This window comes from Amyelois transitella, chromosome 21 (genome assembly GCF_032362555.1).
Source record: "Amyelois transitella isolate CPQ chromosome 21, ilAmyTran1.1, whole genome shotgun sequence".
Classification (NCBI taxonomy): Eukaryota; Metazoa; Arthropoda; class Insecta; order Lepidoptera; family Pyralidae; genus Amyelois; species Amyelois transitella.
The window spans coordinates 6,804,954-6,824,880 of record NC_083524.1 but is presented as its reverse complement, the minus strand read 5'-3'; the positions used below and the strand labels follow the sequence as shown (position 1 = coordinate 6,824,880).

The 19,927-nt window shown below is 37.6% G+C and overlaps 1 protein-coding gene across 3 annotated transcripts in view; it reads left to right on the top strand.

Annotated features, from left to right (window-relative positions):
• Positions 1-19,927, top strand: part of LOC106138753 (uncharacterized) — a 28,929-nt gene that overhangs the window by 6,148 nt on the left and 2,854 nt on the right. The window contains exons 3-14 of one of the 3 annotated variants that reach the window (XM_013340021.2): positions 1,843-2,171; positions 7,923-8,041; positions 8,983-9,155; positions 9,644-10,626; positions 11,496-11,610; positions 12,782-13,087; positions 14,252-14,359; positions 15,227-15,375; positions 15,760-15,867; positions 17,240-17,296; positions 18,643-18,742; positions 19,513-19,621. In XM_013340021.2, the coding sequence (XP_013195475.1) occupies positions 1,843-2,171; positions 7,923-8,041; positions 8,983-9,155; positions 9,644-10,626; positions 11,496-11,610; positions 12,782-13,087; positions 14,252-14,359; positions 15,227-15,375; positions 15,760-15,867; positions 17,240-17,296; positions 18,643-18,742; positions 19,513-19,621 (2,656 nt within the window). The remainder of the gene's footprint in view (positions 1-1,842; positions 2,172-7,922; positions 8,042-8,982; positions 9,156-9,643; positions 10,627-11,495; positions 11,611-12,781; positions 13,088-14,251; positions 14,360-15,226; positions 15,376-15,759; positions 15,868-17,239; positions 17,297-18,642; positions 18,743-19,512; positions 19,622-19,927) is intronic. The other 2 variants (XM_013340022.2, XM_013340023.2) reach the window with 2 other exon arrangements.

Below are 19,927 nucleotides of genomic sequence, written 5' to 3'. Positions count from 1 at the left end.
TCATTCTTGTTTGTACTAAAGTTTTGTTTCCCGTTTTTCTCATAAATCACGAGTTCTCGACCTAATTCGAAAACCAAAGAGCTCATCTACCTTTTTGGAAGATCTCAACATCACACAATCAAAATTCTCCCATCCAGGGCTAGATCAAGCGAAAATACAACTTAGAATCCAACAAGAAGGATAATAATAGAACGACCGGTTTAAGATGCGGTTTTAAAATGAGTTCGTCGACCTTATCGCTAGGTTATCTCGCGTCTCTAATTTGATCTGATATAGTGTCGAGCTCTAGATTGAGAATATTACCTAATTTCTGATCTGATTTCTTTAGTTCGTTTAAGTGTTTATCGTCTGAATAGAGTATTTTATCATCAGTCATTATCAACCATGATTCGTCTGAAAATTTAACCTAAGACAGATTTTTAGACAAGAACCTTTGAACCCCGAAGAATATGACCTTATTTCTGTTCTCTATGTCATCTCCTTTAGTTCGTTTTAACCAACTATATATTGGCTTACTAATGTTATCCTGAGTCAGCATTTTCATATAGATTTGACTGGATATCGAACCTAAGACACATTTTAAAGCAACTATGATGCAATTGCACCATAAAGCTGAGGAATTTTACTGACCTATTTCTGATCTCATATGTTTAGTTCGTACAAGTATTGACCAACTGTAGGGTGGCTTATTTATTTATTTAAAACTCTATTGGGGTAGAATTGGGAACTCAATTTTAGTAAAAGCTTTATACTATAGCGTGGCGTATGTTATCCTAAATCAACATTTTCTATCATAACCTAACCGGATATCACAAGATACTGAACCTGTGACAGATTCTGAGACAATTAAAAACATTGCCATTGCACGTATAAGAATAAACGAAATATACCTACTTACTAAAGAAGTAATCGACTATCTATTGAAACAAAGATACGAGTATATTTAATATGCAGTAGTTTACTGCATTATACGAGTTTTGACGTAGGTAGGGATATCTTTCGAATGCGGAAGGACGTGTTGAAGGTCTATCTTATGTCTGATTCATAAATAAACTGCAACTTAAACAACGTTGTTACGTATTTTTGTAGTTGCATAATGTGCAAACTGCGTACTTGTATGCAATTTATTTATCATGATCTTCCTAGCGTTAGTTTCAGTTGTATCCTTTCCTTACCTCTCGAGGTTTGAGTTTACTCCGTAATCTTTGCAGGTGAACCTAACCCATATTGGTCCGTGGATGTTGTAAATTACTCAAACAATAAATCTTTATCCCTTATATTCCTTAAAAAAATAATTATTATTTCGTCGTCTTACGATTTGATAAGAATCAATCAAGCGGATTCTATTTTGCATTATCGTCATTCATTATCATAAGTTGTAATACATCATAAAAACTTGGGTTTTTGTTTGTCTGTCAACACATTCAGGAAACTGATCGTAAGAATAAAAAAAACCAGAATACTGGCTCTATGGTCAGTCAGCAACACTGATTGTGAATCTAAAAGACAATTGTCACAATATACTGATATACTATATGACATAATATGTAGATTTGTAAATTGTATCTGTAAAAAGAAAAGTCGGAGTGGGAAGACCTAGACGAACGTATCTTGATCAAATTAAGGACGTCCTGGTAAAGGGTCAGGTCAAAAGTACCCGAAACCGCCGAGCTTGCATGAAGAGAGTTATGAATGTGGATGAAGCGAAGGAAGTATGCAGAGATCGTGGCAAGTGGAAAGAGGTGGTCTCTGCCTACCCCTCCGGGAAAGAGGCGTGATTTTATGTATGTATTATGTATCTGTAAAAAAACCTAATTATACTTATCGACACATTCGTTCCAGATGAAATCTACTCAATGCCGGACAAGCACAAGTTCGACTCGCGAACGTACGTCAAACCGAAGAGGCGACCACAACGGCCCAGCATCCAAAGCATCGTCGAGGTTCCGTCGAATCCACCTTCGATGTCGCCAAACACGTCGCTCAACACGTCGGCCAACACGTCGGCGAACAAGTATTTGACGTACAACAAGTACAGCAATCCTTTGGGACCGGTGAGCCCCATGCTCCGACTGAAGACGTTCAATGTTGATGCGAACACTGATAACAGTACCACGGTGAAGGAGTACGCAATGAAAAGGAGGAGTCTGGTGCAGGATGAGGATCCCCAGGTATGTTTTATTTGAAGCTTTAGGTATGCTTTATACGGTAAATACATACATAGGTCTATATCCCTTGCGGGGTAGACAGAGCCAACAGTCTAAAAAAGACTGATAGTCCACGTGTAGCTGTTTGGCTTAATGATGGAATTGAGATTCAAATACTGACAGATTGCTAGCCCATCGCCTTAAAGTAGAAACTCAAATTTATAAGCCTATCCCTTAGTCGCGTTTTACGACATCCATGGGAAAGAGATGGAGTGGTCCTATTCTTTTTAATTAGTAACCAAACGTATCGTCGTATACTGTAAATATACCTGTTAAATTTCGATGTCAGATAGCCTGTGTTCGACTTGACCACTCGTGAATCGTAGTCACATATAGTCTTATAGAGGGAGGTCGTAATCAGGATAAATTCCTGTAAGATGATGATGCTATTGTCTTTAATTCAACACAGGTAAGCAGTTTGTATAAGTTCACTGCTTAAAAGGCGCCATGCGTGTTTTCGCTAATGAAAGTAATTAAAAAATCGCATGTTACTAAAATTCAAAGCTTGTTGTTTCAAAACCCGAAGTTCGTTGTTAATGTTCTTGTAAGAATTTTAAAGCTTAATTACTTGGCGGTCAGCTTAATGATAAATAAGGACGACGACACACAAGTGAATTGAAAATTAGAAATCAATTTATTCCGTTAATTTTAAATTAACGGAATAAATTGTTTTCCAAAGACTGAATATCAGTGTAATCCCCATCACAAAAAACGCCGATATCATATCAAACGGAATTGCCATCGTCACTGTAAAAGATAAGTTTATTGCGTTTTAAATACGCATAATAAGATATGCAATAAAGATATGTGTGCCGTGTTGTTCCCGGCACCAATACAAAATAGAATAGGACCACTCCATCTCTTTCACATGGATGTCGTAAAAGGCGACTGAGGGATAGGCTTACAAACTTGGGATTCTTTTTTTAGGCGATGGGCTAGCAACCTGTCACTATTTGAATCTCAATTCTATCATTAAGCTAAATAGCTGAACGTGACCTTTTAGTCTTTTCAAGACAACAGTCTTGATAAAATAGGTTCTGTCTACCCCACAAGGGATATAGACATGATCGTATGTATGTATGTATGCAATAAAGATATAAAAACGGTTTTCTACCCCCGTAGCATGGAATGCGCGACGCTTTTTTAATCGCGCGAAATAACTATCTCTGTCCCGTTTCACGTTACAATAAAAAGCGAAACAGCGATAGGTTTTCGTGCGATAAAAACAGCGTTGCGCGTGACATGCTGCAGGGGCTGGATTAGCTATTTATATGGCGCTAGTGTTTATTGTTAGTATGGGACAGAAATTTGGAATGATCTTTAAATTTCTAATTTTAACACATTTATCACGTCGTAAAACCTTACAAGGCAGACTAAATTAAAAGCTATAGATTTAAAAGTCACATTTCAGAGATAGTCCCATGTTGCTAGCCCATGAGTTAAAATAATAAAACCCAGTTTAAAAAAAGAAAAGGTTTAAAGTTTAAAAGTGCGCCGTAAAGAGGCAGAACTTGTGAACTCTTACGGTGAACGAAGTCGCGGACAACGCTAGTATAATATTAGTATACTTAGATGATAAACGAACAGTCCGCATCGCCGAGCAAATGGGTCAAGTTACAGGTACCTTACGAAATTGTTACGTCAAATGTAACGACATTTGTTCTTAAAATTGTTTGTGGACTAGATTTGATTAATTGTACCTAGGTACCCGAAACCGCCGAGCTTGCATGAAGAGATTTATGAATGTGGATGAAGCGAAGGAAGTGTGCAGAGATCGTGGGAAGTGGAAAGAGGTAGTCTCTGCCTACCCCTCCGAGAAAGAGGCGTGATTTTATGTATGTATGTATGTACCAAGGTATTTTTGGATAAAACAACCATCGTATTATCCGATTAAAGTCATTCGTTTAAATAGGTAACTGAAGCATTACCTGTCTGTATTTTTTAAATCTTTTGATCCTAAAATATTAATTAAATTAACTTAACCGTTCAAGACTGTTGGCTCTGTCTACTCCGCAAGGGATACAGACGTGATTATATGTATTTATGTTAAGTTAATACATACATACATATATATAATCACGTCTATATCCCTTTGGGGGGTAGACAGAGCCAACAGTCCTGAGCGGACTGATAGGCCACGTTCAGCTATTTAGCTTTAAGATATTGGAATTGAGATTCAAATAGTGACAGGTTGCAAGCACATCGCCTAAAAGAAGAATCCCAAGTTTATAAGCCTATCCCTTAGTCGAGTTTTACGACATCCATGGGAACGAGATGGAGTGGTTCTATTATATTAAATTTGGTGTCGAGAACCACACGGCACAATTAACTTATATTATATTTAGTGATCGCAAGGAAAAGCTACGCTTACATTAAAAAAGCCACGATTAAATTGAAAAGTAATTGATTTATGGTAACCAAAGCATAGTTACTTGAACGTTCACTTCGCGCGTACTCGCTCAACCGTGCACGCCTTGTTTGTTATGAAATTAACATTCAATTGCCATTCATGCCCGGGAAATTAGATTAGTCTGATGGATTTTTTAATTTTCTATCAACAACTTATGTAACCGCGGTTATGTAATTGAGGTTTTTTTTTAAATAAATAAATAAATGATATCCTATTAATATTACAAATACGAAAGTTTGTGAGTCTGTCAGTATGGATGTTTGTTACTCTTTCAGGCAAAAACTACTGAACCGATTACGATGAAATTTGGTATGTAGGCAGCTGAAGACCTAGAATAACAAATAGGCTACTTTTTATCCCGGAGTTCCCGCGGGATTGATTCCACGCGGACGAAGTCACGTGCAGCCTCTAGTACATAATAAATACACTATTAAATTAACTTGTAAAGTCCTTTAAACGTCCTGCCTTGTTCAATCATCCGTCCATGCATAACGGAAGCAATCAATAGAGACTTAAAACGACATATACAAGGTAATCTCTCAATAAAAAAAATTCAGACTTAACTAGCTTTTACCGCGGCTCAGCCTGCTTATATTTCCTATGGCATCTCCATCACGATTTTGGATTCGACATTGTATTGGTAAAATATTTTTTGAAGAAGGATATCCTTCTTTCGCCTGACTTGAGTCCCGGTTGCATCCTCACCACTCTGGAGAGGAGCCCGGCGTATGCCTTTAACCATGGATCCTGGATTGGGTGAGTTAGGTTTTTACATTACCTCCCGACTCCCGTCTGACCTCCGCAACCTTTGCAGGTGAACCTAACCTGTATTAGATCGATAATGGTTACACATCCAGTTGCGCAAATGAACAGGTTTCCCCACGATGTTTTCTTTCACCGTAAGAGCATCGGTTAGTATTCAAACTAAAGTACATAAGTTCGAAAATAGTCATTGGTACATGGCCGATATGGGATTTAAACCTCTTGCTTTGACAATCCGCATGTTGTAATAATATATCAGAAAGGCCATATAAAATCAAGCGTAAAGTAAAGGGTCAGGTCAAGAGTAACCGAAATCGGATGAAGCGAAGGAAGTATGCAGAGATCGCGGCAAGTGGAAAGAGGTAGTCTCTGACTACCTCTCCCGGAAAAAGGCGTGTTTTATGTATGTATGTATAAAGTCATACTAATTACTTGAAGTTATACTTATTTACTTATCTCATTAGCGATATTTTCCAGTAAATCTTTACGAAATAGCAAATAGCACCACAAGCAAACATGTTCAGGTGGCAAATATGAATAATAAATAACAAATTTCTTGTGTCAAGAATAGATAGACTGAGTTGCTCTGAGACTTAGTAATATTAGAATGCTAACAGGTTTATATTTAGTTACGCACTAGCTTCCTCATCGTTATAATATTTATAAATAAATAACGTCACCTTTTCCGTTATCTTATATATTAATATAACGGAAAACTTGACTATTTATTATCTTTTTAAGCTACGTTCTTTAAAATATGGTTGGCCATCTCCAAGTCTTAACATTATTTTATGATACTTTCTTTAATTGGTTGTACTGATAAAAGTAATTTTTACATTATCGCTTATTTATTAACTTTTAGTTGTACTATCTTCATGTATCAAACATTCCCAATGATCATTTGTCAAGGTTGACAATTGGTAAATATCTTTATCAACTCTTCTGTCAATCCTTACAATTTGCGGCAGTAGAACTTTTGTTTTTGACTATTGCCAACGTTTAACCATCCATCCATCGACCAATTTCGTAACTTCGTGTCTCTTCAAACCATGACATTAGCGGAATCACCGAAAGTCCGGTGGAAGCCATAATACATACATATGGTCACGTCTATATTCCTTGCGAGGTAGACAGAGCCACAAGTCTTGAAGACTGAATGGCCACGTTCAGCTATTTGGCTTAATGATAGAATTGAGATTCAAATAGTAACAGGTTGCTAGCCCATCGCCTAAAAAAAGAATCCCAAGTTTGTAAGCCATCACTTAGTCGCCTTTTACGACATCATGCCTTTTCCGACATCATGCCTTTTCATCATTCATGGTTCTATTCTTTTTTGTATTGGCGCCGGGAATCACACGGCACCACGGAAGCTATAATATAGAAAAAAGACTATTAATAACAGTCAAGTTTTGTTTCGTTTATTGTAGGGTTGTAGCTTTCAAGCGTGGCCTTTCACTTCCTTCCTTAATAATAGGGTATTTTGAAAATATTTTCAGCGACAGTTATTTTTACAATACATAATACAATGAACATTAATTGTATGACGTCTTCAGTTTGTTGTCATAGCTGCAAATATCTCACGATGCGCGTCGCGTTCCGTCTCACGCTGTATAGCAAATATTTTCACAGCATTGTCGATACTTTGTTATGTACCTGTTATTGTTTGTTAAACATTGTTGCAGTATTTGTGACAAGGGAAATGTTTAGCTTTGAAATTTTATTGTTAATAAAATTGAGAACTATGAAGATATTATGTACAAATGTACAAGTATATTCATATGGTTTGGCAAATGATAAATCTATTAATCGATCGCCAAAAATATTGAAACGATTAAATATTTTGTGTGTGTTTCCCGGCATCAATAGAAAAAAGAATAGGACCACTCTATGTCTCTCCCATGGATGTCGTAAAAGGCGACTACGGGTTAGTATTATAAACTTGGGATTCTTCTTTTAGGCGATGAGCTAGCAACCTGTCACTATTTGAATCTCAATTCTATCTTAAAGCCAAATAGCTGAACGTGGCCTATCAGTCTTCAAGACTGTTGGCTCTGTCTACCCCGCAAGGGATATTAAGATTATATGTGTGTATGTATGTTTTAAATATTTATTATTATCAAAGCTTATTTTCTAGCCTTATATAATATTCTTACCATATATCTTTGCCATCCGACCAACATACATATCTCTGCAAATTTTAAGCTCAATCGAACTACGTAAAGTAGGTCAAATTAAACTTTCATGATTTGACAGTAGAAGATAAATAAAAGATTTTAATAATAAATAGAAACAGAAGCTTAGAAAATATTCATTTCATTGAAGCCCTTTAAGAAATTGACTTAAGATTTCTACAATTAGATAGGGATCTGGAACCATTGTAAAAAAAAAAACAATATTAAAACGAGCCGCGAATTGAAGCGACACATAGCGAATTACTGAGATGCTAAAAAACTTTTAACGGTAACAATGAAAATTTCCCGTTAAATAAATGGTACATGAGAATCTAATCAGAGAAATAATGGCGTTTATGTTCATATTTCCAGTTGGAAGATCTAGAAGCGCCATCTGCAGACGGGGACAGGTTGGCGGAGCACACTCCGTCCAAACCAATCAACATAGACCTCTCGCAGCCGGCGCACAATCTCCACAACACATTCAACAAGTGAGTATGAGTATGACTACCTTTATCCTCATGGCGTGATTCATTATCATTCATGAATACATCCAAACCTCTCAAAGGAGCCCGGGGCCTTTTACCACCGAAAACTTGGCAAGGGAACTTAACCCATATTCGATCATGGCAAAAGCTGTACTAGACGATGCCCATAGATTTGGTTGCCTTGCGCGACATCCATAGGAATAAGTCCCGAGACGGTTCTCGGTTCATGACACGGAATCTATAGTACGTAGTACTTAACTAATACTATTTTGAATAATATTATAATATCATTATTAAACGTGTTACAGGAACGATTTTTAAAATTTCTGACCAGTTTTCTTTTTAAAAAATTCTTATTGAGATAACACTAGGATGACTCCAAGACCTACATAATATAAATGTCATTAAGACTTTGCACGTTTTAAATAACTGCTTTACGTCAATCAATTTACCGATATAGAAAGTGATTTGTCTTCGGGTGTAACAAATAACCTTAAACTTTCCCTCTCACATAAGTGCATTTGGCGCCAATTCACGAGAAGTAATTGTAATGAAAGTATGTTTTGGCGCGTTCACTGTTATATTGACATTGTTGTATTGTTTTTTTTCTCATTTACGTATGTGTCAAGTAGGTTCTTTGATATATGTACGTGGTTAAAAAGACTCATGTAATCTAATGGATTAGCTTCTACCGAAAATATATAAAAAAATTAAAAGCTTTTTAGTGTCTTTCTCTTGTCGTAATGTATTCCTGTTTTGCTTTTTCCACTATTACCTTCGAACCTCAAGGTTACCAAACATATTACAAAATCATTTCAATCATCAATCTTTTTCCTTTGTCGCCTCTTACGACATCTACAGGGCAGGGACGGCGGTTGAATTCTTTTCTAACAAAAACTTTTTCTTAAATAATTTACTTAATTTTTACGAATTTCCTTTCGCAGAGGCCTTACAAATATAATGAACGAGCGAGGCAGTCTCAACATGTACCAGAGTGGGGAATCTCTCATGCGGATGTCACCCCCCAGCCTGGTGTCTTCACTTCTCATGGAAAGTTCTGGAAACTTCAACCCGGAATCGCTGGATGCAAGGAAATGTCCCTCGCATAGAGATTCAGGTAATTTAGATTTCACTTAAAAAATAACTTAATTCATTTGGTAAGAAATTTGCGTATGTTCTAGTCTGGACGTCAGGTCCAGGTCCTTATTTCACTCCACGGTAAAATTTAGATCGGTCAACAGTTTCACATACATACAACCACATCTATATGGTACAGTTCCATGATGGAATCATCATCATCATATAATCACTCTATATCCCTTGCGGGACAGACAGAGTCAACAGTCTTAAAAAGACTGATAGGCCACGTTCACCTGTTTGGCTTAATGATAGAATTGAGATTCATATAGGGACAGGTTGCTAGCCTGTCGCCTAAAAGAAGAATCCCAAGTTTATTATCCTATACCTTAGTTACCATTTACAACATCCATGGGAAAGAGATGAAGTGTTCCTATTCTTTTTTCCTATTGGTTCCAGGAACCGGAACACTGCACTGTTGTGTTAAAACACCTTTCATTTAATTCAAAAGGCTATATTTCTCCCCAGGTCCACCGACAATCGGCCGTGAAAGCATAGACCCTATGATGACAAGCATGACCCTCAGTATACTGGACGAGAAGGACATGAGCACCAGCTTCCTCTCCCAGACCACTTACCCCGACAACGACAGCCTCATGGACTCCCTACCCCCCAGTCTAGTCAGCTCAGTCAACTCCTCCTACGTAGTCTCCAACACCTCCAAACTGAACACTGACTCCAATATCTTCAGCTCGGCCACGTTCACCCATCTAGAACAATCCGAGAGACTCCTATCGTCAAGACCGAGGTGCCAACTGTACAACAGCATCACGAAACGCGAATCACCGATGCCCCGGAACTCGGAGAGCTACACAAAATCAAAAGAGCAAGCGGTACAAATCGATTCGACGAAAATTTTGAACGAAAACTGTGACAAGAAGGATGCTACGAAATCGCCGGATATGACAGAAACGATAACGCTGCATTATTCCAATAACAAGTTTAGAAAGGACAACGACGCGGAAAAGGAGAATTTGAACGCCACGTTCCAACAAGACGATGCGTTTTTCAAAGACATGGGCATGCAGAAAACTGTTGATTTGGGTAGGAACAGTTTGAACGTTACGCTTGATAAGCAAGAGCTGAATGAGATAATACAGGCGCGGCAGAAGCTATCGTTAGCTCGGAAAGCATTGCCCTCCGAGCCTGAGAAATCTGATGCTCCGATTAAAACTATACAGTTACCCAATCAGACTATAACTGTGCCTAGGCAAAGTATGGAGAACGCGTCGGAATTGTTGTCTAGGCGGAGATTGAATGGGGGTTTTGACAGACACGAGGAACCAACGAGGGAAACGCCGAAAAGGAACGCCACCTTCAAGAAAGTGTCTCCGAGTAAAGCGGCGATGGATACGACGGTGGTGTACGTGAAGGCCGACGAACAGATGATCGATATCAACTCGGCGACTTTGAACCTTATTGATGCTAGTGACAGGACGTTGCAACAAGAGGTAATATTTGTTATTTCAATTTAACCCTTTATTATTTTTGTTCAAAGTTAAGCTATTTCTAAAGGCGCACCCAAGGTTCGTCTTAGAGAGATGAGGCTGTAGCCGAGTTTAACGCCAAGACATAAAAGACTATATTTGTAAAAGTATTGACCGTTTTGCTCTCTTCGGACAAGGAAATCTGCACATTACAGCGATCGAATTTGTAACCATGGTCCAAACGGATTAGGATCATCAAAGGCTGCGGAGGACAGGCGGGAGTCGCTTCGTATGAAAAGCTGACTTGCTTAATAGCACGCGCGACACCGTTTTTATCTCGCGAAAAACTATCGCTAATTAAAACGGCGTTACTTAAAAGTCTCCTCTCCAGAGAGGTGGGGACGCAACTGAAACTAATGTCAAGAAGATGATAGCGTCCGTTATTTTGTTCTTTGTTTAAATTTCGTCCATGATGAAAAATTGGTTGTCTGTAAAGTCGGTTTACTGACGATAGTTGAACGTGACAACGTCTTAAAAAAATAATGATTGAATGGTAGCATGTGCAAGTAGGAGAGAGCCGAAGGCCGATTGTGCCTCTTTGTCGCTCGTTCCGCGCTCTCGCTTGCACTTCAAGCCTTACATGGAACGCCTCAGAGCGAGGTAACGCCGCATGAGTCATGTTTTTTCGTGATATTTCGAATTATAAGACGTTGTCACGTAAAAGTACCCGAAACCGCCGAGCTTGCATGAAGTGAGTTATGAATGTGGATGAAGCGAAGGAAGTATGCAGAGATCGTGGCAAGTGGAAAGAGGTAGTCTCGGCCTACCCCTCCGGGAAAGAGGCGTGATTATGTATGTATGTATGTCACGTAAAAAAATATGTTTTATTTCAGGAGTGGGGCTCTCAAGAGCGGGCTATGGTGGGCTCGAGCGAGAGTACCGACACCGGCACCTTCAGCTCGTCCAGCCCGCCCGACAGCGTGCCCGACACCGCTGCGCATGACCCGCGTAAGTCTCACACATTTATTACTTGATTATCTTCTACCCACGTTTTAGCGCCATCTACACAAAAACATTTTTGTTTTTTTTTTTGGCAAATTACACTGATTGAGTTAGCCTCGAAGTAAGTTCTAGACTTGTGTTACGAGATACTATATTTTATAATAAATACTTTTATAGATAAATATTCAAGATCCAGGCCAATCAGAAAATGTTCTTTTCTCATCATGCCCTGGCCGGGATTCGAACCCGGGACCTCCGATGCCACAGACAAGCGTACTACCGCTGCGCCACAGAGGCCGTCAAAAATAAACGATATATCATTCACTTACAAAAAGCGACAAATTTAGCGCCAATTTAAAAAAGCAAACAGGTTTTTTGCAAATCCCACGGGAATTATAGCTCTTACCGGGATGAATTGGATATGTCCTTATCCAGATTCTTAGTTATATACATACACGTCATAACATAGAGCGAAGCAGCGACAGGTTATTGCGCGATAAAAAAGGCGTCGCGCGTGCTAGCTACGGAAGCAAGTGGGTTATATGCCAATGGTCTGGGTAAAGTTTAAGCGGATCACCGTTTTTGTAAATAAACTTAATGAAATGTTTTTTTATTAAGTTTATAATGTGGTATTTGGTGATGGGATAAAACGGTCCTGTGGTAACCACGGTTGTGTTTATCACAAAATTTTATGTTGTTTTTGGCTTTTTTTGTTTGCTTATTGATTTTTATGTTCTGGACATGGTTGCAAGCTGTTCATTTATTATAATTGTAGGCAACCTTCTTTACGTACGCCATAGCAACCGTTGCCATGGTATTGTTAGTTAGAAAAAAAAGTCAGATATAATTTTTATTGCCAAATATTTCTCGTTTTATTTCCATAATACATACATATAATGATAGGCCACGTTCAGCTGTTTGGCTTAATGATGGAATTGAGATTCATATAGTGACATGTTGCTAGCCTATCGCCTAATAGAGGAATCCAAAGCATATAAGCCTATCGCTTAGTCGCATTTTACGACATCCATGGGAAAGAGATGGAGTGGTCCCATTCTTTTTCCAATTGGTGCCGGGACCGCACGGCGTGCAAACTACTATCGTCAAAAATGCATTTGTTCACTATCAATAATAAATGAACAGCCCCATCACATATAGCTTTCCACCTCCATTCCAGGGTTGCAAATAGCGTCCACGCCCCTTATGTCTGTGCGCAAGGGGTCCAAAAACGACCTGTTGAACATACACAGCACCATATCACCCATTTACGACATGGTGTCGGACAAATCTTACACCGTCACAAAAGTGCAGAGTCCTCTAGAAAGGACTTACGATATGCACAATGTCACGGTATTGAATAGTGCCACGATGGTTAAGAGGTCGGCCAAACGGGACATTTTGTCTGTAAAAGGGAGTCCGGAAAAGAAGTTTGTGAGCCCGCCGCTGAAATCACCGCCTAGTAGGGTCTCACCGACGGGTACAGGTAGGTTAGGCGGCATATTTGTTATATGGTTAGACTTTACGTGTGGCACATAAGGTGTATCATACATAAGATGCCCTGACTGATAATTGTAGACCTTCTTTGGTTAGGCTTTACGTGTGGCACATAAGGTGTATCATACATTAGATGCCCTGACTGGTAATTGTAAACCATTAAAACATGTATAGTCCATTATTTACGCACGGTAAAAGGAAATAATATTGATACGTCTTTTTGATGTTTAATAAAGTATGATTAAATATCAAAATTTTATCATTCTAAAAAGAAAGTTATTTCATTTACCTTATTCTATTTATGGCTATAAAATAATTTTAAAATGGATTTTTAACATAAAAACACTTATATAAACCAGCCATATCACGGGTTTGATTCCCAGTGTGATCCTTTATTTCTATTTAGTGTCACTGCCGCAATAGTTATATTATCGGAACAACGATGTAAGCTATTAGAATGATGATGTTTTGTTTGCTGATGTTTTACTTTAAACCGAATTTATAAAAACTCCGTAGTTTCTTGTATAATACAAAAGTAGGTAAATAAATACATATTTATAGGATAAAACACACGGATCGAGATACGAGATACTAACTCGTACTCTCTCTACGATACTATATCGTATAATAAATACTTATATAGATAAACATCCAAGACTAAGGTCAATTAGGAAAGTTCGTTTCTCACCACGCACTGGCCGGAATCGCTCTTTTTTATAGTAATATGGTACAATATCTATTTCACTTTTTTTGTAATATTTACGCAGTTTTACTGATTATTTTGATTGAAAGAAACTACGGAGTCAACTAAATTTGCTTAGTTTGTCTAATGTGTATAGTAAAAAGCTTCCAAGGCTACTCTTCATCACTTGTCTTAACATTTTTTTATGTTATCTATGGCTGTATGTTTTTTGTCGAATAAATCATTTATTTTGCTCTATTAACATTCTTTTAAATAATAAATATAATTAAAGTAGACAATTGGAATTCAAGCTAAATTCGAAAGGCTTTTTTCAATAGGTAGATGGGAATCAGGCTTAATTCATTTTCAATCAAACATCAAAGTTTAAAATCAGTTCATCTCTCTCGCACACATACAAACTGCTATACATCCATCTCTCACCGTAGTGGCTTAGTTGTTATTATGTTGCAGGCTCGTACACAACAATGGCACCGCCGACCAACATGCCACGGAAAACCAACCTGCCTACTTCAAAACTTAGGCAATATAGTTCACACAGGGAGCTTAGCAGGATACCGGGTATGCACGGATCAAACATATATACATACAATTGCCGTGTGGTTCCCGGCTCCAATAAAAAAAAGAATGGGACCACTCCATCTCTTTCCCATGGATGTCGTAAAAGACGACTAAGGAACAGGCTTTCAAACTAGGGATTATTTTTCTTATAGGCGATAGGCTAGCAACCTGTCACTATTTGAATCTCAAATCTATCATGAAGTCAAACTATTGAACATGACCTATCAGTCTTTTCAAGTCTGCTCGCTCTGTCTACCCCGCAAAGGGTATAGACGTGATTAAATGTATGTATGTTAAGGTCGGCAGGTACGTCTTCCTTTTTGGTGCCGGGAACCACACGACACCGACCGTAAAACGTAGACAATATATATAGTTCAAACAGGGAACTTACTCGTAACAGGATACCGTAGGTATGCACAGCACAATCATAAAATATATACAGAACTTGAAGTTCATTTGGCTTTTGAGCATAAGGAATATAGGAAGAGGGAGAAGGTTGAAAGTTTATCAAATAATATTTAACTTTTTAATGTCAGGAAGATAATGAAAAGTTGAGGGTAGTTCGAAATAATAACTATTGTGTCAACTAATATATTTCCTTAATCTTGAACTGCTCGGGCTGTTATTTTTTTTTTTTTGCTAGACTCTATTACTTTGATAAGACTTATCGTTTTTGCATGCCAGTATTAACTGTTTAGAAATTGGCTTTTAAAAAGTAACCATTGTGCTACAGAATTTTGTTTGTATTTGTTGTTGTTCGAACATCATCTCGTCCCTTTCAATTCAATATTTATAACTGGACAAAATTTAAATAAGCAAGTTGCTTTAGGAAGTTAAATAATTATATAATCTTTATATTTTTAATAGCGGGTAACCCCAGTGGTTTAGCGCGTCCATCGATCGGTCGGACCATGATCAGGCGGAACGTCTACGCTTCAAATCCAGCGCTCAGTCCAACATCGCCGGTGGCGCCACCTATCCGACGAGATTCTTATACCGTCGCTACTGATATACAGGTACACTTTTTATCACTCTATAATTGGTTTTTCTATTAATTCAAGATGGTTTTAAAATAAATTGGGAGTCTTTAAAATAGGCAAAAAAGCAACGAAATGTTACGGATGACAGCGATACTTGCGTCGACCAAATCTCTTAACTAACCAACTAGTAATCTTTTCCAGACAACAGTTATAATAAGTTTGCAAAAAGTAAAAAATGACAAACATTAAAGAAAGTATAATACAAAAGTTCTTTCTATGTTGTTTTCCGTGCCGATCCAAATTTTAGTCAATTACTCGAGTTCCCCTTTTTTTTATTTCAGAGAAATCTCACACAAATAGACGATCTGACGATCTGTGAACCTTATTACTCAAAGTCGAATGAAACTCTTCTCATTTCAGAAAGAAGAGGAAAAACCCAAACCTGTAGCCCCTCCCGCGCTCGTGCGACAAGGCACTGAGACTTTGCGGCGAGAGCGACCGCAGAGCCATCTTGTGGCGCCGAGGGAAGTGAGTATATTGTTATTGTACTAACTGTTGGTAGGACAAATGAAGCGGTGAATAGTAAGTGTTTTGATGATGATATGAGTTTTGACGCGACACGATGCGATCAAATTATATTGTGTATGAAGCAAAGCTATAATAATAACGGACAAATGTTTTTGACTTACTTTTGTACGCTGCGTCGTCCGCGTTCTTTGCCGTTTTTGAGATGAAGAGTACCATTAATATGTATTAAGTAAATCAATTGGAAATTTTATGAAGACAAGTAAAGTTAAAGCATGATAAGAAGACAAACATAGGACATAGGAAAACCGTGTAACATAGGAAAATCTGTCACGAAAATTGCCGACTAGTGACAATTCTGATAGTGTTTCCGTCATTTAAATTATAAGCAATTTTCTGATTTAAATAACTTGGTCGCCTCGCGTCCTGTCTTATGAACGTTTTAATTTTGTGATAACTCCCTTAACTATATTTAACTTATCAGATTTCTTTACTCTCGTGCTGTTAGACATCACAGTAGGAAAATACTTACATAAAACCGCACTTACCCCGCGGTAAAATCTTGCGATACCGCGGCTTAATATGAACATAAAAAAGATTTTTTTACATAATTCTAGGTTCATCATCGTGAAATAAAAAAAAAATCAGTTTTACCTAGCTATAAGAAATTCTTCTAAACAGCATGAGAGTTAGAAATCATTTGTTTAAAACTTTATTCGTGTGTTTGGTGATGGTCAAGGTCAACAGAACCGGATCTTCTTTATTGTCCATTTCATAAATAATTTTTTTTTTTAATTGTTCGTATGGTAGTTTTAAAATGTTTTTATATATTTTTTTTAAACAATTTTTAGATGGCAACACTATTTGATTAAATTTTATTAATTGTTGATACAACTTCCGTCCTGCTACTTAGTATGTAGTTTAGTCCTGCTACTTAGTATGTAGTTTCTGTTGCTCAGATCTCTGTGGCAGAAAATAAACTAAATTTTTATTTCAAATAAATTAAACGCGATAAAGACGGTTCAGTTTATGTCTTTCTTGTTTTAAGTGTGTTGTGTGGATTTTTTAATTTATTTGTGTTTTAATCATGTCATAATCCTAACAATTGGCATCTTGCTTGAAAGTTAAAATCTATTTAATGACTGCAACAAAAGGTTGAAACTATTGGCTACCAGCTATGTTGTCCAGCGGTATAGCTGTGAACGCGTCAGTGCAGAAGAAGCGGTAACAAACCGACTTTATTCTTCTTTGACATTCATCATTAAAACTCCAAAAAAAAACAATGAAGTCTGGATGTCTTATCTAATTAATAATTTATAGTGAAAAAATATGCAATTTGCCAATTGTCGTGTAACCCCACCCCATGTGCTCATAGTTACGTGTGCCCCACGCGACACCCAGCGGCCTCGCCGTGCGCAGCCATCAGATACCCGTGAGTTGACATTCATTGCCACATCTCTTTCTCTCTTTATATATATGTATATCTCTCTCTCTTTCATCCATATAAACAGACAAATTCATTACCCTAGGTACTAGATTTTTTCTCCTCTACCGCTACCTAGGACTAAGATGGAATGAAGACCTAAAAGAGTAAAAGTCAGGTACTCTGTCTTCATATATGCGAATGTCATCATAGTTCCGTTTTTTTTGTTTATTTCTTTTTGCACAGAAATTTACACAGTTACAAGATATAGAGTACATAGTTATAAAAGAAATAAATCACTTGCAGTGGCGGACTTATCCCATTAAGGGATCTGTTCCAGTCAAACGGCAAACAATAAAGGAACCAGATAATTAATTAATAGCCGCCTATTGTACTTTACTCATTGTAAATTTTGTAATAAAATAAAAAGTTTTTTAGTTACAATGCAGCCAACCACGTTATACACAGCTTAAGTAAATTTATAAACTGAAAGTGTTGCCACTAGAGAAAGTATTTCCAACCAAGATTTTTTTTGATTTCACACTTTAGCGTCTGAATAATGTGGTACAATTTTCCGAGCAAAAGGTAAGTAATAATCTAAATCAGTAGCAGATTTAGTTGCCAACGCTTCCTACAAACATCATAATTTTTGTTTGTGATATTTTTATGTTGAAAATTTTGAGTATGTTTGATCTCAATCTGCCTGATGGTATGCAAGCGGTATTTTTAATGCTTAAATGCCTATTCACTCTTGCTTTGAAAGTTTTTAAGTTTTTGGCATCGGGGAACACACATTCGGATAGTGGAAAAATTTTATTAATGTACAGTAGCCCATAGATAAACACGATCGTAAACTCTTTATGCTATCAAAACCCACACGGCTAAAGTTTCTCTGCAAGTAAACTGCACATTCGTCAATTTGAAAATCGACTTAAAGATATGACTCATACACATGTGTTTACCAAAACAATATGGGTGCTCAAGTTATCCTGCAGGCGATTGTACACTCGGCCCAGGAGTTACCTGGGCCACCTCCCATACGCCAATCAAAGCGAGATAGCTATCTCCTGATTCTACCATATTAATAGTACCATAATAATAAGATTTTTTTTTACTACATACATACAAACATATAATCACGTCTATATCCCTTGCGGGGTAGACAGAGCGAACAGTGCTTGGCTTAATGATGACTTTTTTTCTATTTATAAATAATACAGGTATTAAACGCGCACGTAAAGTACCCTTATTTTATCTTGAGGGTCACATGCGCGTGTTATACCTGTATTATTTAAAAATAGTATTTTACGCGAAAATTTAAATCAAGTAATAACTTTTTATGTTATGGTTTATAGCCACCGACCACGCGGCCTTACTCGGTGGCGGGTTCGTCGCAACTGCGCGTGGCGTCGCAATCCAGGCCCGGTTCAGTGCCTATTCACAAACCTACCATAGGTAAGAAAATGTCATTTATTTTTCCTCCACAATTCATATACTCATTATTTTAATTAACAGTATTAACACTTATAAGTTGTACCGAATACCGATGTGTCTGCGTAGAAGTATTAATTTTTATGGCGCGAAAATATTTGAACCCGCGAACTGAACTGTCCACTATTGTGAGCGAGACAGCGGGAGCGATTTTGATATTTTTTGACAAACATTTGACATGTTTGTTCATTTTGACATTGATTTTAAGTTTAACTTACTCGTAATAAATACATTATTTGAATGAATTTTCATTCGGTTTGATTCGAATGTAGCGCTATTTTGCGCCGTCGAATATTTCCGATGTGACTTGTAAAAGTAAGTGAGTAAATGCTTTATTGTTCACTAAAGGAATACATTACAAATATAAAACAGTACAGTATAAAGGCGGGCTTATCCGTAAGTTGATCTCTTTCGGCCAACCTGGAAAAGCAAACAAAAGTTGTTTAAAAGTTGACTAATCATAACAGATAACAACAATCGCAATCTTATCAGAGTAGCACGCCTGAGGAATTTGAAAATTAAATAAATATATTTATACATTACGAATTACAAAGATTGAGTTAGCCTCGAGGTAAGTTCGAAACTTGTGTTACGAGATACTAACTCAACGACATAATATGCTTCATTCGATGTTCTCCTTAACATAAAATGTAGTAACATATGACGTATCTGAATACGCAGATGTCACCGCTATAAGTTCGCTATGGTCTCGTCACTAACATTATTTTGTTTAGCGGCGCCGGTGAGCAGCGATCAGTCGCGACCGTCTACTATGGAGGGCCAGGCGCGAGTGTCAGCCTTACCAAGACCTTCAAGGCTTCCAGCCCCAAGACGAGCTATCAGGTAATAAACACACACACATATCACATGTTTATCCCCTTATTTTTGTCTATGAATTTTCTTTGTCCTATATACATACAATCACGTGTATATCCCTTGCCTGGTAGACAGAGTCAAGTCTTGAAAAGACGTGAAAGGCCATGTTCGTCTGTTTGGCTTTATGATAGAATTGAGATTCAAATAGTGACAGGGTTGCTAGCCCATCGCCTAAAAGAAGAATCCCAAGTCTATTAGCCTGTGTCTTAGTCGCCTTTTACAACATTCATGGGAAGTGGGAGAGGACCTATTCTAAAGTAATAAATTATAATT